The 26,092-nt window shown below is 25.5% G+C and overlaps 3 protein-coding genes across 8 annotated transcripts; 1 reads left to right on the forward strand and 2 right to left on the reverse strand.

The window, feature by feature from the left end:
* Positions 1–3,325: 3,325 nt before the first annotated feature.
* Positions 3,326–8,471, reverse strand: LOC111033758 (nuclease SbcCD subunit C-like). The gene is made up of 9 exons (XM_022314668.1): positions 7,700–8,471; positions 5,429–5,634; positions 5,067–5,338; positions 4,845–5,007; positions 4,624–4,776; positions 4,295–4,429; positions 4,063–4,209; positions 3,766–3,997; positions 3,326–3,710 (listed from the first exon to the last, which is right to left on the reverse strand). The coding sequence occupies exons 1-9, from the start codon at positions 7,935–7,937 to the stop codon at positions 3,556–3,558; spliced, it is 1,701 nt and encodes a 566-aa protein (XP_022170360.1). The 5' UTR covers positions 7,938–8,471; the 3' UTR covers positions 3,326–3,555.
* A 7,810-nt stretch (positions 8,472–16,281) lies between these two features.
* Positions 16,282–21,922, reverse strand: LOC111033754. Of its 3 annotated transcripts, XM_022314660.1 has the most exons (13): positions 21,799–21,905; positions 19,340–19,491; positions 19,241–19,282; positions 19,087–19,143; positions 18,853–18,972; positions 18,702–18,784; positions 18,458–18,596; positions 18,277–18,396; positions 18,101–18,211; positions 17,816–17,959; positions 17,678–17,748; positions 17,148–17,397; positions 16,282–17,058 (listed from the first exon to the last, which is right to left on the reverse strand). In XM_022314660.1, the coding sequence occupies exons 2-13, from the start codon at positions 19,475–19,477 to the stop codon at positions 16,933–16,935; spliced, it is 1,401 nt and encodes a 466-aa protein (XP_022170352.1). In that variant the 5' UTR covers positions 19,478–19,491; positions 21,799–21,905; the 3' UTR covers positions 16,282–16,932. The 3 variants fall into 3 exon arrangements, with proteins under 3 accessions (XP_022170352.1, XP_022170353.1, XP_022170354.1); XM_022314661.1 differs by lacking the exon at positions 19,340–19,491 and having other exon boundaries at positions 16,284–17,058; positions 21,799–21,922; XM_022314662.1 differs by lacking the exons at positions 19,340–19,491; positions 21,799–21,905 and adding an exon at positions 21,668–21,766 and having other exon boundaries at positions 16,285–17,058.
* LOC111033755 (endoplasmic reticulum-Golgi intermediate compartment protein 2) lies at positions 21,878–25,993 on the forward strand. 4 transcript variants are annotated; one of them, XM_022314664.1, is made up of 9 exons: positions 22,251–22,430; positions 22,518–22,572; positions 22,830–22,950; positions 23,170–23,325; positions 23,391–23,610; positions 24,212–24,465; positions 24,539–24,661; positions 25,599–25,736; positions 25,814–25,993. In XM_022314664.1, exons 3-9 carry the CDS (start codon positions 22,839–22,841, stop codon positions 25,912–25,914), a joined length of 1,104 nt encoding a protein of 367 aa, XP_022170356.1. In that variant the 5' UTR covers positions 22,251–22,430; positions 22,518–22,572; positions 22,830–22,838; the 3' UTR covers positions 25,915–25,993. The 4 variants fall into 4 exon arrangements, with proteins under 4 accessions (XP_022170358.1, XP_022170356.1, XP_022170355.1 ...); XM_022314665.1 differs by having other exon boundaries at positions 22,255–22,366; XM_022314666.1 differs by lacking the exons at positions 22,251–22,430; positions 22,518–22,572 and adding an exon at positions 21,878–21,987.
* The last annotated feature ends 99 nt before the right edge of the window (positions 25,994–26,092 follow it).

The raw sequence follows: 26,092 nt of genomic DNA on the forward strand, positions 1-26,092 counted from the left end.
ATTATACCCAACATTTCCATGATTCTTTACTCTAAATGTTCTTTACTTAAAATCGTGTCACTTGCCCCCCTAATATGAACATAAATCATTTAATATACATTTTAATTAAAAATATTTTAATGAAAACAATAAACATTTCACAGGTAGAGCCACGTTTAAACCACTAGGTGAAATCATAAATTCATAAAACTTTACACAAGACTGTCTAATGGCAAGTGGCGACCAGAGACGTGTTAGCATGATTAATAATTATCATAGACGTAACTGCGTAACTAGGAGGGGGGATAAGCCCCCCTATCATAATTTCTATACTCCCGTTTCCCACGAACTGTAGCTACATTAATACATTTTAATTTAAAATATCGTTTTATTTTTTTATTTTAACTGTATAATATAATTTGTATGTGGCGAGTCTGTGTAGTTGTCGATAGAGTAAACACAAAAATAGTCTTCACCCACTACCGAGAAGAATAGACTCACCATTTTGGGTTATAGGGGTCTTTTGCTAAAAACAGAATTGGATTTTGTTATTTATTATATTATCATTTATCATCGTCCTTTGATCTTCCTAAGTACAACGGTTGTGTCAGATAGTTCGTAATCGGGTCAGTTTATTATTATTATCATAAATTATTCAAATTTTGTTTTCTTATGTTTTCAGGCCTTAATAAATGTAAAATAAATTAAATCGAATAAAAATCAGAGCCCCTCCCCACATTTTTTTTTACTGATTATCAACATGCTAAAGTCTATAAAGCCTCCCTTAAATTTAAGGTCTAGACGTCTAGTTACGCCTATGATGATTATTGTTCAGTATCTTATTAACTTATCTATTTTGTTGATTGTAGACACTAAAAATAATGTGCCGTACCTATTTAAGTAATGTTCTGTCTTGAATATACAATTTTTTTTATTAAACCTAAAAATTGTTACTAAAACTTAAAATTGTTTGAAAAAATCTAAAATCTAAATATCTTTAAATAGGTAATATTTAATCTAAATATTTTGAAAATGCATTATGATAATTTAAGCATTATTGATATTGGCTAGTGTTTACGATTAATATTTTTTGAATTGCAACAAAATATCAAAAATCGAAAAATTGTAGTTATTTTATGTGTAAAAATGATTAATACCAATACAATCAAGATTTAAAATTCCATCACTCATATCAGGGGCGAGCTGGTTCAGAGCAGACTGGGATTTTTTTTAAAGCGGCCCAAAAACTGTTGTCTAAGTTATAACTTAATACATTATTACAGATTCTTTAACTACTCCTTATTTTCTCAGTTAAATAATCAATATATAAAATAATAACAGCAGATACATAACACGTTTTAGTAATACGTGGTATTTATGGTAATGATGTCACGGTGAATATTACTGAAAATAATTCTAATACGGGCCTATAATACGTCCGTACACTCGAGTATCTTCGTTTATTTAAAGAGTTATCTAAGTTGTCGTAACCGACATGTTATACGAAACAAACTATTTATTTGCTTATTAATTGTGACTGGGTTTGGCTCATGGAAATGGAAATCTTGCAGCTAGGTTATGGGCAGAACGTAAATAATAATAATAGTATAAAATAAAATGTTTATATTATCGAGTCAAAATAATTATGTTAGGTACTATGATATCCAAAAACTGGAATTTCAGTATAAACATACAAATAGGTAGTTTCTTTTATCTCTAACTATTATAACTTTATAAAGTTAAAAGTTATTTAATAAAGGTATGACACAAATGTATGCTAGTAAATTTGATAATTTAAAACTCTGTTAACCCTAATTTTGTTATTATTTCATATTTTTTATTAGTCGATAACGTAAAACAATGTGTTAATTAATCCTGTATTATCAATGACAAGATATAATTATCACCACTGGTTATCTTGCAGTATTCTCATACAAAACGATGTCGCACGACTTTTTGTTTAGTTGGCGATTCAAGCGCGAACAACGCGCGACAAGCGCAACAATGATGGGATACCTCGATTCGTATGAGAATTTTGCAAAAAATACGATTAGAGTGTTTATTTTTACATTCGAGATAATATTCTAAAAATAACTTTAAAATACCCAGATTTTGAAGTTAGAAAAAAAATTCTAAAAAATCTTCATTGTGGCATCACAGTGAGTATGCGTACGTATACTAATTACCTCACACACTTTAGAAACACCCTGCATAATAAATTAAACATTTTCGTAACTCACATACCTATATCATAAAATCCATCAAAATTTAGTGTTGTTTACATAAGCATACTTACTTCAAACGGATAGCATTTTTATGAGTTGGTAAATTATTTGTGTTCGTATTTTAATTATTATTATTTACAATAAAATAATTAGAGAATTCTAGTACTAGCATTTTATAGTACAAAAATTAAATACATAATATATATATAACAAACACACTCACATATAAATACACTGTACAGTATATATGAATATTTGTTACTTTATTTAAGGTTAGGAATCAACAAACCAAATTCAAATAGGAACATGTCATTTACTGTTTGTAAGTGATTACAAAACAGACTAATAAAACATAAGCTATAAGATGTAATATCAACCAACGCAATATAATGGGTGGCACCTTTAAAAATATTTACACTTTAATAACAATTTATCAATAATATATTAATATGTTATATTAATAAAATATTTTGATGAGGTTGAATAATATGTAAGAAAATATAACATATTTTAAAAAGTATGTTTTTTATTTGTTTCTAATTACTTAAGTCCTAGTAACATTTTTTTTTAAACATTTATTGGTAACTTTATATTGGCATAGTAAGTATATAAGGTGTATAAAAATATCAGAAAAAAGTCCGAGCTTCAGGCTGTAATATAGTAATTGAGATTTTTTTTCAAACCAAATGGAGGAACAAGACTTCTTTGTTTAATACATACAATTATAGTTCATTTTAAGAGATATCTGTATGGTCATGTACATTTTAAATATCTTTGACATGATTGGTGACTCACATTACGATCCATATTTTAGACCCCAACAGAAAGGAAATTTAAATTTAAATACAAGCTGAAGTTCAAGTCTACCTTAGGGTTGCCATTCGTCCCGATTTAGCCGGGACACTACCGGTTTTTACTACAGAGTCCCGATATTTTTCATTTCCCGGCCGGGACGTGGATAAGTACCGGTTTCTTAAAATAAGATTTAAACAATACACATATTAGTAAATAAGTAAGACCACTCTGTTTTAAATTAAAAATTGTGTACCTAATTAATTTTTTTAGATAATTTAAAATTATATTTATGAATAAGATAATAATAATACTATTATTACATTTTGTGCTATTTCTAATTTTAGACTTTCTTATTTATTATAAATTATAATATAATAAAAATATTAAATAACGTTGGACTAAAAAAGGTATTATTAAAAATTCCAAAGAATGTGTTGCGGTGGGGGGGGAGGGTATTATAGTGTCCTGACTTGTATTTTTGTATAAATGGCAACCCTAGTCTACCTATACATATAAGTTGGAAAACAAATATATGTAATTTGTTTAAACATATATGTCAAATTAATTTGGATTTATTTTTTTGTATCTTCAGTTTGTTTTTATGGTATATTACTTTGGCAGATGACATAGTTTCAGATTCTGATTTTGAAGCCTCTAGAAGATTTGAACAAATATGGGGTTCTGGCACCACCGAAGTGTCCTTAGGTTTTACTACAAAAATTTAGTTAATTAACAAATGTACATGGCTATGTAGATATAAGCAAACCTGTTGGTAATTTCTCCAGTTCAATTATTTTCTTTTTAAGTCCCACAATTTCTTGTCTCGTTTTAAACATAGTAATAGCATTATTTTCTTCTTGAACTAGTTGGAATAACATATTAACTTTTGCTTGATAATATTTTTTTAATTCCATGAATTTTTTTTCGATTGACAAATGAAATTCTTGGTAATCGTTATTTAAAGACACAATAGTATGCCTTTGTCTATCATTTATTGCCTAACATGTTTTTAAATTAATAATTATTAAAAAGAAAAAATATACATTTCTTGATATATACTCACATCAAGCTTAGATATTATTTCATCATTTTCTCGTCCAGATTCTTTTAAATCAACAACTTTGATGAAATAATGCACCAACAATTTCTTTAATTCATCTACATTTAAAGTTGACAAACATTTCCAGAAAATTGTTGTTTCGTTTGAATTCTGTAAACAAATAATTCCATGTATAATACAAATTTTTTTTTTAAATACCTATGTGCTATATTATAGTGCATAATGTTGTTATTACCGTTTGAATAAAATGTAATAAATTTGCATCATTATTGCACATTTTGTTTTTTAATTCAATTAAATAATCTATGGAATCAATTGCTTCGTCGTTTTCCAAATATTTTCGAATATCTTCTTTAAATAAATTATTTTCCTTGAAAACAAAAGTATCAACAGAATTACTATCATTTGATTTAACTTATGATTTTCTTTAAAACAAATCATTGATAATACTTGAATATTAATTAAAGTCAAAATTATTATTTGACTATAGTTATGATGAAATTTTTTTCATGTTTATAAAATAAATAAACTTAATATCTTTTTAAATAAAACCCTTGTAAAAACCTTTTGATATTTGGGATTGAACATTCCTTTAGGACGTGAACTTAAAATTTCATTTCTCATATTTTGCAAATCCAAAAATTCTTTTTTAAGATTATCATTTTCAATTAAATTTGATGATGTATGGACTCTACTTTTTTCTACGCTTGATAACACCTGAAATTGCATAAAATGTATAACAGATTTTTTAATTAATCAAATAAAAACTTTAATAAATACTTTACCCCCAAATTAGATAATTTAGTTTTTAATTGATTGATTCGCTTTTCGTGTTGTATTATCAATAATGAAACTTCTTGTTTACTTTTTATTTGGTTATTTAATTGGCCATAAAATATTTTTAAGCGATCATTGGAAGTTTGTAAAGCAAGCTGATATTGTAGTAATCTAAAATAAAATATTCATTAGTATGTATTGAGACAAACTTACAATTCATATATAAATACTTTTCTGTACTATCACTGGCAATTTTTATAATATCATCCATTCTTTTAATTTTATCTTCATATCGTAATAGTCTATCATTGGTTTGCTCCCCGTAATCCTTATCTTTACTAGTTCCATTACCATAATTTGTTTTTGTCATTTTATTAGACTTGTTTAACTGACTTAAAATTTTCATATATTTTTTATTTATTCTATTGTATTCTTTTTGAACTTTTTCTTTTGCATTACATCTGATTTCTGCATAGCTCGCCGTTTCACTGATGAAATTTTTCTAAAACATTTAAATTTCAATGATTTATAATATAATATGTATTATAAAAATTAATAGTTTATAATATGATAAAAATGATAACATAATCACCTTAATTGATATAATGTCTTCTAAGTGTTTAATATTTATTTTTAATCCATCCTCGTTAATAGAAATTATACTCAATTCTTTTTTTTTTAAATTTACTTCTGTTGTTAAAGATTTTAATTCTTCTCGCAGTTTTGTAACATTATCTATGTCATTGTTACTATTAATACAGTCTATTAAAATATGTTGACTTGGATAAAATTCAGAATCTAAAAGCACATAAATCAATTAAAATTTGCCTGACAAATAACTAACCTTTTAACAAAAAATGACATATATATAAGTTATTCAAAATGTTGGCACGGGGAACATTAATATATTATAGGTAATAATTTTTTTTTACCAATAATGTTAATTCTTAATTTGATAAGGTTATATCAGTTTTATCTTATAAATCAATGTTCATAAATTATTATGTTCACTTATTTAGGATGTATTTATACGTTATAGATAAAAATATGGTGATAAAAATGAGACGTAAATAAATGTCATAACTAGGGCTCGGATTTATATGCAAATACATATTTTTACTGTGACTTGATAAATTAATTTAGGTAAATGATAAATTCGTTTCAAGGGATTTCCAATAAAATGAACTATATTTTATTTTACATATTTTTACATATTTTGCCATAAGTACATGTTTTTACATATTTCTCAATAATTCCATTTTTCCTACATATTTCGATAATTTGTTCATTTACGATTTATTATTTATTAATACAGACTTGCCCATGTTTCCAAAAGTACAAAATAATACCAATTTTTAAACTTAATCTAATCTACTGTCGATATATGTTTGATATTTATGACCTCATAAAGATAACTTCAGACATAGTCAACATGCAATATTGTCCTATAACATCAGTCGAAGTTGAGAGACCTTTCAATCGATATAAATCAATTTTACGACATAATCGGCGATCTTTCGAATTCGAAAATTTAAAAATGCATGTCATTATTAATTGTAACCATAATAATTAGATAGTTCGATAAATATTTTTTTTTATTACATTTCATTTTGATTAATAATAATATTTTTTTTTTTTTGATAATACATATTATAAATTTTTTAGCACATATTTATGTACATAATTTTGTTTTTTGATAATACATATTATACATTTTTAGCACATATTTATGTACATATTTTTGTTGTATAAATACATACTTTGGTTAAATAAATACATATAAATCCGAGCCCTAGTCATAACTATAAGGCTCGGATTTATATGTACATACATATTTTCACAATAGCATGATTAACTAATTTTGGCAAGAGATAAATTTGTTTCACAAGGTTTTTGATAAAATAAATAAAGACTTTTTGAGCTATTTATAGGAATAAGAAAATGTTGAGTTTATAATTACTTAAATGATGACTTATAACTCATGCATTTATGATTCTTTTTATCAATTTTCCATTCCTAATCCACTCTCTGAATAGCGCCTGTGTATTTTTAAGTTGCTTCTCAGTGGGTTCAATTTACAATCAGGACTAGTACTTAAATTTTTTTGAGAAAAAGTAAATTAGGTAATGCATTTTTTAAATTGTTGAATAATAAATAATTAAATAAATATTATAATAGTAGTTTAGATAGAGAAGACTTGTATTTGAATATTATAATTATTGACTAATTTAATCAGTAAAATATAGTAAAATTGTAGCCTATAATTATGCCTAACGCCATTATTATTTTTTTTTGCTATTGAATAGTGTTTGCCGTACAGGCCACCAAATATTAATTTTCACCTAGCTGCTCTGAAATCCCAATTCATCCCTGTACATGTATAATTAATAATTGCTTTTGTTAAACTCTATATTCAAAAAGAAAAATAAATAGGTATCTATATAGACAACATTCAAAGTCAATTTACAAGGAACAAAATAATAGGTACCTATTACAATAATTACTTAATGATTTCAACATGTACCATATATTGTATACTATTACTTAATTATTTTAAGTATAACCTATATTATTACTATACAATTCAAATAATTTTCATTAACTATAGTTAGCATTTAAACAACATATATGTATATAGATTAATTAATTTAGCATTGAATGAAAAGGTACCTAATCAATAGTGTGTCTAGAGGTAGGTATAAGAAAATTTACTGAATACCTAGTGAATATTTTTAGTAATGTAGATAAGTACCTACTTAAGCTGTATTTTTTAATTCATTAAGATATTTCTTTTACTTAAGTAGGTAACTTTACCAAAGAATTACTGCCATTCATTTAAAATATTTTAAAAAATAATACTCACAGTCGACATTATGGTTGAGTTCATCAGGTAACTGAGTGATACTTGTTCTGATGACATGGTCAAACCGAAAATTGATATACTTGTTGTAAGTGTTAAACACACTTATTAGCTTTTGATCAAATTTAATTTCATTTATTACACTGTCGATGTCCACACCCATTTTTTTCACACGGCCAAATGGATTGCGAATTGGTAAAGGTTTTAGGTTTTTGGTGAGTAAGTCTGAGGTTGAATTCATGGTGAATAATCCTTCAGATTCAATATAATGCTAATAGAAGTAGAAGTAACTTATAACAGTAGTAACACAGACGTCATAAAGTATTTATTAATAAAACCATAAAATTATAAATATGTTAATAATAATGGTGTACAATTTGTGAGAAATTAGAACAAATAGTACAATCATAAATGCTTATCACGGTGACCGTTATCGTTAGCATCATTCAGGAAAGTCCGTTATCCAGCATTCGCGACTGTTCCTCCTTCCGGTTACGTTTGTCGGCGCCGCCGCGGCGGCGCGCAAATTAATACGCATAATATAAATTCTATAGCTAACAGTATTCTGTTATATCAAATAACAAATATCACGAATCGCAACGGGTGATGGGTCGAATTTTGTCCGTCAACAACTGTTGAAAAATCTTTATGCGTTTACCGTTTACGAGCAACTGCAATCGCGTTTTTTTCTTACAATCGAGCCGAAAATATAACATAATTTATGGATGTCTGCGGTTTGCCGCCTGTGGTCTGCCATCTGCCGTCTGCCGTCTACCGCCTGCGGGTCGGGGATCACCCATGCGGGACACGTGCAGTCTGTCTAGACCAGGGGTGGCTAAACCTGCACAGGCAGTGGATGTACCTAATGTTCATTATTACGAGTTATAAGTTTACGACCGAAAAGAGTAAAATAACAATGATCAAATCTTTCCTCGCCCTTCTAAAAAAAAAAATGTTCCTTTGATCTATGTAATTTATAAGTCAGTGCTTGGGTATGTTAACCATTCTTTTTAAAACTAGGTAGTTGAAATGAAGTTATCATAAAAAATAAGTTGGTTATAAATATAAACGAATTTGAATAACTATAATAAGATAAGTTACATTTTTAGAAAAATATTTATTTAATTAACTTTAAAGTAAAAACCAACTTTTCTTGAATTACTCACAATCTTACGATTAATGTGTACCTACAGGCTACAGTTAAGTTTTGGTGTTTAACAATAGTTGATCGACGATCGTCTGATTCTCAATAGTATAAGTTAAAAAAAGCCCCAAAAAAAAACCAAAGAATCAAAATACTGTAAAAAAAGCCACGTACCCAACTAAACACATAACATTTTTTTATTATAGAGTATATTTTATCATTTTTAATTTTTAAACAATGTATCATTATTTATCTAAACTTCTTTGATATAGGAATCTATAACCATATGTATAACATATAATTTTTATATCATTTTATATCATAATAATATTTAATAAAATATAAACCCAATATTTTAAACTATTTAGGTATAAACCTACATTTGAAATATAAAAGATTTAAGTATATACTATATAGTAATAAAAGTAATTGACAATAGTCTTTATCTTAAAAATGATATTAGAAGATAAAAAAAAAAAATAAATAAATAAATGATATATTTAAAGGTATTTTATTTTATTGTAGACTCTTAGTATTTTAGTATCTACAATATTTTATTATTAAAAATGTGGTTTTTTCGTTTATATAATTATTGCTGTGACTATTTTTATTTAAAATAATAATAATTTAATAATTAATAAAAAACAATTGTTAATATTAATTGATTAATGTTAGGTGTATTAGCTTATTAAATATTATTTTGGGTAGGCGGAAAAAAAGCCCCAAAAAATTAACGCACCTAGGAAAAAAAAGCCCAGATATATAAATATAAATGTAAACACTTGTATATTCTACTCCTAATTAGTAATTACCTTGTACCTTTAACAAAATATCATATATTTATAATATAATATTTATATTATAATACTAATATTTTAGTTTTATTATTATTTTAAATTTTTTCTTTACTTATATACATCTGTTCATACTTTTTTAAATTATACAATATACATACATACATAGTTAAATACATATACATACATAGTTAAATACATATACATACATTCATACATTTTCACGTATTTTTTCATTTGTTTTCTCATAGTACAAATCAATAGTTTATATATGATTAATAGTTATTATAATTTATAATACATNAAAATATCATATATTTATAATATAATATTTATATTATAATACTAATATTTTAGTTTTATTATTATTTTAAATTTTTTCTTTACTTATATACATCTTTTCACGTATTTTTTCATTTGTTTTCTCATAGTACAAATCAATAGTTTATATATGATTAATAGTTATTATAATTTATAATACATAGTTAATATAAAAATATATTATATTTTGTTAAAGGCACAAGGTAATTACTCATTGGGAGTAGAGTAGGTATACAAGTGTTCACATTTATATTTATATTTATATTTCTGGGCTTTTTTCCGCGATTCATTATTTTGATATAAAACTATAAAATGCTATACAAATTACAAATTATTAAACTGCCTAGTGTTTTATATTATATTTATGGTTATGGATTTTTATTAAAGAAGTGTTACACGAATAAATGTAATGATTATATTATTACGATTATATTGAATCATGCAAATCAAAATAAAAAAGAATAATGTATTTAATTTTCACGGGGCTTTTTCTTTCCTAGATTCAAGTATTCATACAGACAAAAAAAAGTTTGACTAATGGGTATCTTTCAGCTGCAGCGTTAAACGTAATAGAAGGAAAAAACAAAGAAAAACCCCGAAAAATAAAAAACTACCAATGAGTAACCACGAATAAAAACCATGTTTTTATATTTAGCTATATTATCTCATTTTTCATGAGACATAAGTTTTAATTTCCTAATTAAAAATTGTAATCAATAATCAAACTTAGAAGGGATCATCTGCCATCAGATATACTCATACTTATAAGTACTCTATAGTATGAGTAAATTAAATTAAAGTTAGATTCTGAGTGTAGCGATGAATGTATTGATTTTACAATGATGTGTGTTTTTTATTTTATTATTTTTTTTTTTTTGTGTCTGTCATCACGGTTTGGGGCAGTAAAAGTGCTTCGATTTTCTTCAACAGACACTTTTCTGGTAAGAAAGTAAATCTTGTTGATGCATTCGGGAGATCAAAATTGAAATTCCCAATAGTTTTCAAAAGCGACTGGAAAACAAACAAAAAATTAAGGAAAACGGGAATTTTTAAGCAAAACCAGTTAAAAAAAAATCTATTTTGGTTTTTAGCGTAACTCTAAAAAGACTTGTTTAATGCTGTTGATGGATATTTTCGTTTTTCATTTTTTTTTTCTATAAATATCGAATAATTGTATTGGTCGAGTCAAAAAGCATGACAATTTATAAAGACTTGATATATTGTTACAATAGCAGTTATAATAATTATAATTATTATTATTTTATCATTTATAAAATTTTTAATTTTTATAGTTAAGGATTGAAAATTAAAAAGAATCTAAAAAACATATGAATGCAGTTATTTTGTACAGACATTTTAAGTTTAAATTTGGATTAGATTGCATATTAACACAAAGAATAACGTTTGTAATTTTGTTGTAATTCGGTCCCAAAACAGCCCGGTTTTACATAAATATATTTAATATTTTTCCAGCATCACTAATAATTTAAGAATAATACTAGTTCAACTTACCGCCTACCATATTAATAATTAGCAATAACAATATACACTATCCTAGACTGATATACCGTCTCTGATCAGAATCGTTTTTCGTGTACAACGATATGATATCATTGAATTCAAATCAGATTTGATACCATCCATTACAGCTTCCTTCTAGACACGTAATTTCGTAATATATAGCAGAGCGACATCCACTTACCAGCTTTTTTTTAAATATATTTTTATTAAATGTTGCATGGCTTATATTAAAACTTAAAAGGTTGGTGAATTAAACAAGTTGGGAAAGCTCACTCTGCGAGAGTGCTAAATTCCCAGTTTCTAAACGTATTTTAATACAACGAAATAAATTATAATTGTATATGATATAACATTATAACTTATGTACAACAGTAATTACTAACATATAGTTAGTCAAATACTCAAATACAGTAAAAATACTACTTTCGTGGCTATATACTTGGTAAACGGAATAAAAATCCCCAACCATAGGAAAAATCCATAGACTCATGCAAATTATTGAACACATATTTTTTTAAACGCTAATTAATGTAATTTATAATTTTGATCATTATTAATATTTAATAACAAATGTATAATTTATATATATACTAAAAATATTTTGTTTTATACTGCAATATAGTATATAATTCTGTAAAATTAAGAAAATACATTTTGTTTAAGTTTCCTTTAACTGTTTTTATATTTATTTTATAATCTTTTAAATATTGCATATATATTAAGTAAAGCTTGAAATAAACACCTCCTAATAATATTATAATTATTAATTACGTTATCCTCAAAATATTATTGGAAACATAATGATATTTTTAATTTTTAATCCTTAACTATAATTATTAAACATTTTTTACATTTTAAGTACGTGTATAATACTACACTATAAGTATGTATTTGTAATTAAATATTTGTAATGTTGGTAACTACATTAATTAGCGTTAAAAAATATTTATATGTGTTAGTGAGAAAAATTGTAGTCTGAGGACTTTTTTTCCTTGAATCGGGGATTTTTTCCGGTGCATATATTCATATACCTATTATACACGTATAGGCCGAATAGCTATACAGGTAAAAATATATAAGATGTTAATTTTTAGCACACCAACAAACTAGAAACTAGATTTTCCCAATACAGGAATAGAATTCTCAAAACATAAAATAACATAGTTAAAATAGTTTTTATGTACATATTTTTAAATACAAATATATATTACCTATGTATATTAAAACTATAATACATAAAACTGTCTGTGTATGATATTATTAATGTTGGATATTTTGATTATATATTACATACATATATTTATTTATCCAAAATTTAAAATTTTGGTTTCGAGGGAATTCAACAGATAGAACATCTGGTTAGTTCGATTATTAGAAAATGAAAACCTAAACTAATGATATAGGTATGTGATAATATAGCAAAATATAAAAATTTGGTTTTTTTCATTTTTTTTAGGGATTGTTATACGTGGGTGTTGAACTTATTACTGTAGTAGTGTAGTCTGTAATAAATGTGTTAGATTTGAATTTATTAATATTTCATTATTTACCTTGAATGGTTATGAACGGAAACGGTCCGTCAGCATATGTTACGAAGTATATCATGTATATCTATATCATATAATATATGTCATATATCATATTAATTAATATAATTATTGTCAAAAACATTTTTGCACATATTATAATATTAATTGCTTATATTTAATTTGTCGGTTCCAGTTGACACTACTTACGAGGAACTTTTTTTTACAAATTTCATGTGTTAGCTTTGAAAATTGAATATTTTATACAATTTTTATCACAAAATTATTTGAAAATTGTCGTAATTTTGTCAAAACTTGAAATATAAAAACTTCTAAGGTATTTAATTAATACTGGTGTTATTAAGATTAATAATAAATTTCATCAGTGGCGTGCCCAAGGGGGGGGGGAGGTTAGGGGTTACCCCCCCCCCCATTGACTTTTTTTGTTGACTTCAACTTATTAGATATTACCATAGACATATATAAACATTTATATATGTCTATGGATATTACTTTTAAACATTTATAACATATATCCCCCCCATTGAAATTTCCTGTGCACGCCACTGAATTTCATATTTTTATATTATTTTCATATTTCTTATTGTAAAGACGTATAATTGTATAAGTATAGATGACACCATGCCTGATGCGTTTTCTCCATCTTACAAATGCAGAATATAGCAAATTGTACGTTCTGAATAATTCATGCTAATCTGCTGTTTAGAGTAAACCATTTTTAACTGGTTTGAGGGGTTTAATATCTTATATCCATTGTCAGTTATGTGTGTGACTGTGTGTGTAGTAACTGATCATTAGTGTGCGTGAGTTCCAAGAACGATTTATGTAATTATCAAGGCTAGGATTTATATGCAACAGCATGTTTTGTTTGAGACTTCTAATTGTTGATTTTGTCAGTAATATCCAAGAAATGATGAGATAAATGATGGTTTACTGAGCGTAAATTTGCTATAATGTTGCAGTGTAACAGTGATGCAATTGTAAGGAGACAACAAATGCTAGTGTGCCCGTTTATCAAGTATCAACACCGTTTTTTTAATTGATATTTTAAGTTCAAATTTGTACGAAATTAGATATTTAAATGTAAAGTTTTCAGAAAAAATAATTCAATATATTAGGTATATTATTAATAGTAAAATAAATTATCTTAATGAAGTAAAATATACTTAGTAATAAAGCTTATAGATGAAAAACAATTATTTTATATTTATATATTTTTTTTATATTTTATATTTTATAGTTTAAATGTAACAGATATATCCATTACAGTAACCTACGCAACACCTAATGTCAGTAGAACAGCAGGTACACTTGTCCATTTTTTTTTCATTTATTAAAGGTAGTGGATTTTCAACGTTGAGTGCGTGGTGTCTGTTAGTACATTTGCTACTTATTTATACCAGGGATCTTATTCCCACTGTTCTAATGTTCTACACTAAGGACTCAAAAGTGAATAACAATAATATTTTATATAATAGAAATATAGACTATTATAAATTATAACAATTAACTTCAATGAAAGTAATAAATGCAATTTTTTTGACAAAAATTAAATCAACCTTCCGTAATACCAACAAATAGGTGATAGCAATATCATTAAATATACGTCCTGACATAGTCTGACAGACTATATCTCCATTTTCCGCTCAGAATCGTCTTTCATAAACAATTATAAATCGCTGAATTCAAATTTAACACATCCATCAAAGTGACCTACTTGTCTGCACCTAGCTGCACTTAACTGCACCTCATCCTTGATTGTATATAGCAGAGCGGTATCCACTTGCCCAGTTTTATCCAAAAAAAAAATGTTTTATTGTGAATATATTTTTGAGTTATATGGTGGTACTACAGTCAAATCTTAAATAAATGTAAAATTATACATATATTATAAATAGTATAAATAGTTATTTAATCACTATATAATATGTTTAATGTTTATTATTTGATTATTTCGCTTTTTTGCTTTCAATATTTTTCAGTACAAGTGTACAACATTTTTTTCATATACGTATAAAGTTTTAACGGAATTGAATATTCAAACGAAGATAAATTATTTTTTTTAAGGATATTACTAATTAATACACTTAGTTACTAAGTTACTAGATTTCTTTTTTTAATAAGGGTAAAAAAACTTGTAAAGAATCTTGTATTACATGTTTAAATCTTAGATATGAATAGAAAATTTTTTATGAATTTCTAACTAAATAAAATTTGCTAACTTTTGTGATTTTAACAAATTTTGTCAAAATTCTAAATTTAAACGCTCATAAAAAATTACAATGGATTTACGCTCAACTTTTTTTTTAAATTTCCAATAACAACAACTTACTAGGAACCTTATATCACATTTTCAAGTTATTTGACAGAGCGAAAAATTTTTCATCGACTTGAGTTTAAAAAAAAACAAAGAATAATTGAAAATGTCATATGCCTATATAAATAGTGCAACACAAATCAAAATAATTTGAAAATTGTATGGTGTGTAGAAAATTGCCTACACAAATATATGCACCAACTAGATCTAATTTCCTATCAGACAATCTGCTATTTAGAAAATCGAAGCACTTTTACTGCAAGAAACCGTGATGACGGACTCAAAAAAAAAAAAAAATTAATAAATAAATAAATATAAAAACACACATCATAGTAAAATCAATACATTCATCGCTCCGCTCAGAATCTAAAATAATATGTATATTTCACGATGCGGTGCTGTAGCAACGTGACTGAGTATATGAAATATATATATGTATGTATAGCTGCCAATATGTATTTATAATAAAAATATTTTTATTTTTATCGTGTCCTCAAAATCTATTCTCGTGCCATGATTTTACCATTACTATGTTCTATACTATTATTTTCTATACACTATTCAATTTTCAAAATATTTAAAATAAATTAAGGCCAATTAGACCACAAACAGGGTATTTATACACTGTTCTATTTACATCACCGTGGTATTGACTTAAACACAAAATATAAGTGAACTAATAATTAAAGTAGTGATAAGTGTGACAAATTTGAAACTTCATACTACTACCTACATTTAAAATCGTTCTTCTAAGTTGAACTTTATCGGTTATGATAGTGATGTAGGTAAGTAAGACATTTCCAAGAAAACATGTTATTGTTTTTTTTATTTACATTAATTTTGTTGTGATAAAATAGCAATACTGCGAAAATACAACCACTGCCCAAATATTAAATATTACCATTACATCTGTTAGTATTAATTATGATTAAAAACAAAATATTTAAATTAATAACATTTGAACGGTATGTTATGAAATAAAGTCAAAAATTAAATGAATATTTCTAATTTATACACGCTTTAGGTAGAAAAAGTGAGATCTCTATTGTAAAATTTAATTTTTAAATTTCTTGATTATTAATTTTTTGAATTTTTACATCACTAGTTATGGCTATTAACAAACCTATTGCTACACTCTACACACCACGACAAATGCAAAACGACATGATTTGTAAATACTTATTTTATAGGTAGGCACCGAGTATATCTAGTACCTATCTTAAATACTTTAAAGTCAATGAGGAGCATACAAATTTGCTTTGATGATTTGAAAATTATATTAATCCATTTGGTAGGTCTTAATAACTTTTTTAAATTGTATGATTATAAATGCAATCAACACCTATTTCATATTTTATGCATAACGTTTAATAACACAGAAATGATACTCTCAGCTTACGAAAATAAAACACTAGGAGCCGACTCTCTTATATTGTATTGTAGATACTTCTAATTTATTTACGGAAATAAAATTATGTAAAAAAGATATGCATAATGATTGATATTGACCGTAATTAACATATTAAAATAAAACGTTACCTAAGCTGTCTTTGTTTTTAGGCACTAACCGTGCTTAATAATAATCCGCAGTGTTATGAACATATTTTTGGGCAGTTTGTTAATACATTCTGTAAATTTCCTATTGCGATGATCTGTTCTCTTGCTTCTTTTAAAATACTGGCTAATGCGTCGATTGGTTTTTGCATGATCGAAGACATCTAATAATAAAAATTGAAAATTAATATTAAGTTACACGAAATACAAATTTGGAGTTTGTCACAAACGACAGTGCGGGTTATGTATTTACATGTTTTAGTTGGTCGTTTTCAAAACAAGAATATGCCTCGATTTTAGATATTTGATTTTGAAGTTTATTGATGGTATTTAAGTATTCCTCAGCTGGTGCTTTTAAAATACGACGTAATTCATTTATTTTCAATTTTGTTTCGGATTTTATGTTGCCTAACACAGATTTTTGTTGATACTTATATGTTTTTATTTCATCACAGCAACGTAGTTTTTCTGCTAAGATCTTTTCCAATTTTTTTTGTTTGATTCTATACACCAATACAACATATACATATACATATTACATATACATATTATACAGTTAATTTATACATTTATCTTTATAGATATCAATCATAAACTCTAGGCAATAAAATGATTTTATTAATTTTTTTTTGGATTAGTTACTGCAGACAACGAATTTTAATTTCTCGTTAGATGGATGCCTCTAAAATAACTTTATTTTATAACATATATCCGAGTGTAAGTGAAGTAGGTAGACTTTAGACTATAAATAATAAAGTTATTATTTGATTTGTATTCACATACTTCAGATGTTGGGTTTTAGACTTCAATAATTGATTCTTGTCAAGAGAGTCATTACAAGCATCATTTCCCAGCTATGTATAAACAATATATTATTAAGTAAACACTAATAATTTAAATTAATCATGAGAGTGGCATTACAATTGTCTTTAGCTTTTTACTGAGAATTTCAACATTTTGTTCCATCGAAGTTCTTAATTCTTTTTCAAAGATCATTTTTTTTTGAACTGCATGTAACGCAGCTGGCAAAAATTCTACTTGGCTTACCCGTTTTTTGAAATATTCCTGTAACAAATTAGGTACAACATATTATTCAGATTTTTTTAAAAATATTTATTGAAAATTGAACACTTAAAGGCTGATCAATAATTTTATGTGAACAAATTCAAAATGTATAATAGGTATAAATTACTAGGTATAACTCACTTTATGACGATTGAATTCAGATTCAAATTCCGCCTTGAGCTTCGCCTTTTCTTTGTACAGGTTTTTAGATCGGACTATTTGATACTCTTTTTCTTGAAGACCCTTCATGTACTATAAAGAACAATATTAACTATACAAAATCTTATTAAATTGGTTATTTTATTTAAAACTCGAACCGATTCATTTGTAGCGTTTAATATGTCAATTTGATGTTCGGCCTCCAATTTCAAACTATCCAAACGGTCTTTGGCTTCTTTAAATTCTTTTCGTACAATCTCCATATCATCATAAGGATTCTAAAGTTAATTTTAAAATATTAATAGGTATTGTGATAATTGAACTGTTTATTTAGTTTACCGATTCTATCTGTTTTAATTTTGTGACTGCATTGTAAAATTCTTCTTGCGTCTTCATTAATTTTGCATTATTGTTTTGCATTTCTTCTGTTTTAATGTCTGATAGTACCCGGTATTTTGAGATTTCTAATACAACTTTACTTTATAGAAATAAAAAAAAACAGTTCATAAGCTAATTTTTGATGTGCAGACGATTATGGTATTATATTAATGAGAGTAAATGTAGTTAAATAAAATATAGGTACTCAAATGTATCTTTCATTGTGTTATATTGTTCGCATAGTTCTTCGCTCAACTTTTTGTTTATGTTATCTTCATTATTTGACTCCTAACAAAATAACCAGCTTTAACTTTTAAACAATAATATTTTAATTAGGTACCTAAGTCTTCACATACAGAACAATTAGACTTGGTATTGTTTCCAGCTAAATTTAGCTGATTGCGGTTATTTTTCAAGCCATTTAATACCGTTCTTAACTTCAAAATTTCTCTCGTCATTACATCTAGTTTGAAATCCTCAACGAAAAATAAATAATAATAGTATAATGTATATTGTATAGTATAATGTATATATAATCATAGGTTAGATCGTAGTATAAAATCACTCTATAAAATGCATTTATTTAATACCATTTCCTTTTTTCCGGGAAATATCACTTCACCAGTTTTTGTTTGTCTAAAAGGCTTCTATAAAAAGTAAAAACATAATAATTAATATACATACTTATACTGTAAATACTATCAAGAAACAAAATTTGTTTGTAAAAAATAAATGTAAACATACCCTTCTTTGTAACAATTTTGTCATTGCACAACCTTTATTAATCTATAAATTAAAAAAATATAATTATGTATAATATCATCATTTTTAATCAAAACATACATCTTCTTCCAATTTCAATTTTATATTTAAATTCTGGTGTTTCAATATTGCTATTTGTAATCTTAAATCATTTAAAGTGTTCTCAATCGTTTCGTTTCTTATATCCACTTTTATTTCATTTTTGCATCTATCGCCCATTATAATTTTTTATACTAATTTTTTTAATATAAAATAAAATGAATTGATTAATTTTAATAATGAATTAAAATGTATGTTAATACATGATATAACATTATACTAATTACCACGGGGATTGTATTTTATATACATAACATATAAAAAAGTAAATATATATATATACACTTTTTTATCGGTTTAAAATTAAAATTATTATTATTATTGGCCAGCTAATTTTACAGTTAGAATTTACATTTGTTTTATAATTTTTTATGAAAATCAACTGTTCTGCTTTACTATTTACTGTCGAAGAGGTTTAGTATTCGTATAGCTAAGAGCATTATATTCGTATCTATTTAAACAATTTAAATTGATAGATTTATACATCATAAATCGTACATATTTTATCTAATTATTTATTTTTTATTTTAAGTGTAAAGTCATTACTACTTAAAAGTTACACTGGTATGGTTTTTTAATGTTTAAATATAATAATATAATATAATAATAATAGTATAATATTATAATTCATTATAATAAAATTAACAATAAACAAGTGTGATATACAGTATACGAGTATACCTACACGATATCCTATGAAAGAAAACAAAAATTATTTGTTTCATGAATCATGACAGAATGAGGAATTTTTGCTGAAGACATTTCGACCCGAGTTTAACAAAATGTTAATAAATTGTTAATAATAAGCTAATGAGTAATAAATTAGATAAATTATCAGAATTTATTTTAAATTCTGAGAGTACCTAGTGATGAATTAATTAATCTTACAACGATGAGTGTAATGAGTGCTTTTTTTCTTTCTATCATCAACATTTGGGATAGTAGAAATGTTCCAACTCTTCACATCAGTATCTTTTCGGATAGAAAAGTGAATCAAGTTAGTACCTTTATGAGGTCAAAATTGAAAATGTCTAGTAGTTTTTAAAAGCATCGGGAAAAACAAAAAATAAATTTTAAAAATGGTAACTTTTATTCAAAACCAATGTTTGAAAAAATCGATTTTATATTTTTGGCTAAACCCAAAAACTAATTACCGTACACACTGGAAAATATTCACCAAATATTTAGACTAGCTCTTTTGAGCTATTAAAGCCATGAAAAATTTTTCTTGACGAAAAACGTTTTCACTCAGTAAAAAAACTTCAACATTTAATGCAAGGTTTCTCATTTGTGTATTTAATGAAAGTTCGAAAATATTAAAAATGATCCTTGGTTATTTTGTATATGCATTAAAAGTTCAAATGTCACTTTTATCAAAATCTCGAAAATGTTCAAATTATATTTCGGTTGGAAATGCGTCAACATTTTCTTTCTAAAACTAACATTTAATGGAAGATTCCCCACAAAATGTTCTACTTAAAAAAAAAGTATACTGGAAAGTAACATTATTTGTTTATGAGCGTTTAAATTTAAAATGTGTACGATATTGAATTTCACAGGTAAATTAACGAATTTCTATCTATAGATTTTTGATATGTTGCTGCAATTCAAAAACAAATAACCTTAGATACTTGAAATTTTTACAAAATATTTTTATTGTCATTTTCTATACAAGATAGAATTTTCAAAATATTTGTTGACTGTTTTAGTGCTATATATAGCCATGAGAAATTTTAAATTATAATTTTTTTTTTTTCAACAATTAAATTTGATTGTTTATACTAGTATGCTAGGATGACACATCTCCGCTCAAAATTGTTTTTTGTATGTAATCATTGAATATAAATAAAACATATCCACTACAAAAAGTTTATTCATTAGGTCGAGGAACTTGTAAGTTTTCATTACTACATGTCTACATTATTATTTTCTACTGTACAAAATAGCATTTTTTAAATGTTTGGTTTCATTTTAGCTCTTTATATCACGAATTTATTCACGTATTCGTTCTATTGTATATCTAATGTACACGTATTAGGTACTGTATACGCGGGTATTGGCGTATTGTCTTATAACTTAAAACTTATAAGTGATGTATCAATAACAGCTAGTAAAAAGTGAACCTAATATAAATTATTTAATTATTTCATATTTCATATTGTATAATAATTAGATACTACCTATGGCATAAATTTTATGATTTGTTCTTGACAAACATTAATTCAACCCACCGTGTTGCAATAGAAAAATAACAAAATCAACGTAAACCAAAATATTTTATATTTTAAAAAAATACTTAAAACTCAATACCTACTGTACAGCCGTATTCAATGGATATACATATATTGAATTCAAATTTAACACATCATCCATTACACGATGTTATGAGGTATACAGTTTTAATAATCTAAGTCATAAAACAGTGGTATATAGTTAATTACCTTATCAATGACGTGGTAAATTCGACACCCCGGAGAATGTTTGTAATTTTTTAATTTTAATTTTACAATGTTTCCCATTAGTATACATACAGCCATATTGGTAATAGGTATCTATAGTATTGCAAACGCATAAAGCATCATCGACATAATATACTATACAAGACAAATTATTATAGACGATAGCCGATAGTAAGCATAATAAAATCAACCATAATTTTTTAGATGTGAATAAATTGTACATTTACACCTGTATATTATACAAAATAATATAGAGAAAATAAATGCAAATCATAAAATTCGCGTTTACGGATACAATTATACGTGATAGACAATAAAATGATGACGATGAAGCAAAATATTTATCATATTAATATCATTATAATACGTTGCTTGGATTATGACGTGCGTCGCTACGATGTTTTTGATAAATGATAACACGTTAACCATGATAATACAGAAATAACAGTTTCTTTATTATTCGAGTTCATAGCTTCTTTCTTATTAACTTCTTAGTGTCTAACATAATCATATAATATTCAATATAAATTTGTACAATTCTAATTTTCGGGTATTGTTAACTGTTAATTTTATCAAGTTTATTAACGAAGCATTTACTTAAAATGTTGCTAAAAGTACATTGCTATTTTCTAAGCTTTTTAGGGATTAGCTATATCACTCATGTTGTATAATTATTATTCCATCTGTTTCTTAAAATATAGAGCATCTAGTCATCTAACTCAGGAATTTAGTTGATAATATTTAATAAAATTGAAAGTAAGTTTACACATGTTAATGAAGATTTGAGTAGTTTTTAATTGTTTTTATATTTTGTATACTTACCTATCATAACAAAGTAATTGGTTGTTGCTATTTGTTTCCATTAAATTATTATTTTCTCTCATTTACTGTCGAAATAATAACAATGTGTTGCTATTATTTTAATATTCAACTATTTTAAATAACTCTTTAGGTAAAAGGTATTATTTGTTATGAGAAATAATGAATTTCATATGAATATTATTTTGTTGTAGATAATTAAAATGCTGAGATACAGAGGAAAAAAATTAGCACTTAATATTGTAAAAGAATTGGATTCATTTCCTAAGGTTCAAGAAGAAATTTATGAACCATCTACTTATAGTAATGTTATACGTAAGATATCATAAATAAAATAAATAATTTGCTTTATTAGTAGGGTAGTTGAAACAAAATATTTTCTTATCTTAATTACCAGAAAATGTAGTACATTTATATTTAACATGTTGATTTAAAGTTTAAAGTTCTTTTATAAATTTGAAGTAGAACTAAACAACCTATGATTATTAAATTGTTAAATTGTTTAAAAACTAGTTGTATTATTATGATTTTCAGTGACAGTTTTGATTTCTATATTTGGATTATGGTTATTAATTTCTGAAGTTCAGTATGTTTTACAAGAACATTATATATACAGATTTGTACCAGACACGGACTATGAATCTAAACTTCCAATAAACATAGATATTACAGTTGCATCAACTTGTGACAGTAATGTTTTTGTTGTTTTTAAAATAAAATAGGGTTAAAACTTAAATTTGTATAATTTTTTTCAGGTATAGGTGCTGATATTGTTGATACAACGGGACAAAATATGATGTTATTTGGAGAATTAAAAACTGATGATACTTGGTGGGAAATGACAAAAGAACAGAAACAACATTTTGAAAAAATGCGCGAATTCAATGCATATTTAAGAGAAGAATATCATTCAATGAAAGACATATTATGGATGTTTGATAATTATAATACATTAAAAAATAAAATTTCTGTTAGGTAAGTTGTAAATATATTGATACTGAAAAGGAATATAATAATATTTATGACGGGTTGCATAAGCAATTACTAAATATTGAATTAATCAATAGTGAGCTATTTTTCCCTTTAATTTAATTTAGTGGCCTTTGAAATAAATCCATAACATATTAATGAACCATTGAATCGATCAAGTTTTTTATAAAATTAGGAATTAACTATCAAAATATTATTTTCATTATTGGAAAACAATTTTCATCATCACTGTTTATTGGTGAACAATTAGTAACGTAATCGTATACATAATATATTATTGTGTACACACCATTTTAGAATTGTGATTGGATTGTATATTAGTTTTTGCTTTATTATTGTAAAATATTAATTGAAGAATCTAATGTTCTAAACTTTAATAATATAACTATTTTATTAAGAAGAACTAAAAAAATAATTTAAAAAGTATAAATGTTGATTTTTAATATGCTTCATTATTTTTGACATTTTTTCAAAATTCATTTAAAAAAAATTTTTACATAGGTATTTAATTTATTCCACATTATATTTTTCATACATTTAGTACTTATGCAAGGAAATTAAAACAATTTTTTTTTTAATTTTTCAGAACCGAAAAACCAAACACTTTACCTGATGCGTGTCGCATACATGGGTCATTAATTCTGAATAAAGTGATAGGAAATTTCCACATAACTCCTGGGAAATCTCTAATAGTTCCGGGCGGCCATGTACATCTTACTGGTCCATTTTTCGGATCAGGGGCTACTAACTTTTCTCATCGAATCAATCAATTTTCATTTGGTGTACCAACAAAAGGGATAATGTATCCATTAGAAGGAGAACTGTATGAAACAAATGAAAGTAAAAAAATATTTTTTGTTTTACATTGATATGATTTTTTACTTTAATTAATTTACAATTGTATTTGATGTAGATGCTGTATCCTATAAATATTTCATAGATGTGGTAGCTACAGATGTTAAATCACATTCAAATGAAATAAAAACTTATCAGTACTCAGCAAAAGATATACAAAGAAAAATTGATCATAATTCTGGTTGGTGTAATAACTAGGGCCAAGATTTTTATAGAAATGCATATTTTTCTATACTTGACTCAGAGTAATAATGATAATGATAATATATCAACATTTAATAATGCCCTATGTTTTATAGTACTATTCTACAGTTCATTTTTATTTTTACATACTTGAGTAAACATATTTGAGTATAAACATTAAGAGGACGTGATACCCGCATGTGTTGTCTCCGTCTTACAAGTGCGTATCATACCAAATTTTACTCTCTCTTATAAGAGGTCAATTCGCACTAATTTTTAAACTAACGGAGCTGCACGTGTTCTGCTGAGCGTAAAATTTGGTATGGCACGCACTTGTAAGACGGAGACAACACATGCGGGTATCATGTCCTCTTAAATAAAATAATTTAAATTTCTCCTAAAGGTTTATTTACATTTTTACTGTAAGCTATTTTTAGCCTAAAATAATCAAGATATTGGCCACTTCAATTTATAATTTGCTCTTAATGTCACTTCAATTTTTTTCATATCAAGTTAAAAATAATTTAAAACAATTAAAATCTATACATTTTTAATACTTTACCATTTTTGGAAGTATATTTATGCATTAACATATGTATATTATACATCTTAGGTATTCTTTCTGTGTTTTTGAAATTTTGTCTGCATACTGTTAAATATTTATCGTTTAAAAATCTGGGAATTGATAATTAATTCAGGAGTTTTAAGAAAATGTATAATTATGCGCACATAGTACATGGCTAACTCATTAAAACAAAATTTATAATATAAAAAAAGGTCAAAAATATTTTTTAATTATGATTAAAAATATTGCTATCCAACAGAGGCACAAATACCCTTGCTTAATCATGCAATGGTAAAATTCTCTGTATATTAGGTCTCTAGTTTATTGATGCATCTATATTTCTACAACTAAATTAAGATTTATATTGTAGGGAGTCACGGTATGCCTGGTATATATTTTCAATATGATATAAATGCACTCAAATTTATCATCACAGAAAATAGAATTACCATGTTTCATTTAATTATTGAAATAGCATCAACCATTGGGGGTTTGTTTTTATTGTTTAGTAAGTATAATGACAAATGACAATAATATTAGGTATATTATTAACAAAACTTATTTATAACAATTGTTTTTTAACAGATTTTATGAAGATAATATTAGACAAGTTCACAAAAAAAGTATATTCCTTCTTTACAACTGATAACATTGTTACAAGAGAAAAGTCCTTAGATTATAAATAACAATCTATTATAACATAATATACAACTTACTAATATATTATTAATAATAATAATAATAAATTGATTTGTACTCAAATTATTTTTTTTATGTTTAAATTTTTTTTCTATATCCTGGATATAAAAATGTATTGGGTGCTACTCCAGCCAATTTAAAACAGACATTTATTCTTTGTAACAT

This window comes from Myzus persicae, unplaced genomic scaffold (assembly GCF_001856785.1).
Source record: "Myzus persicae strain clone G006 unplaced genomic scaffold, MPER_G0061.0, whole genome shotgun sequence".
Classification (NCBI taxonomy): Eukaryota; Metazoa; Arthropoda; class Insecta; order Hemiptera; family Aphididae; genus Myzus; species Myzus persicae.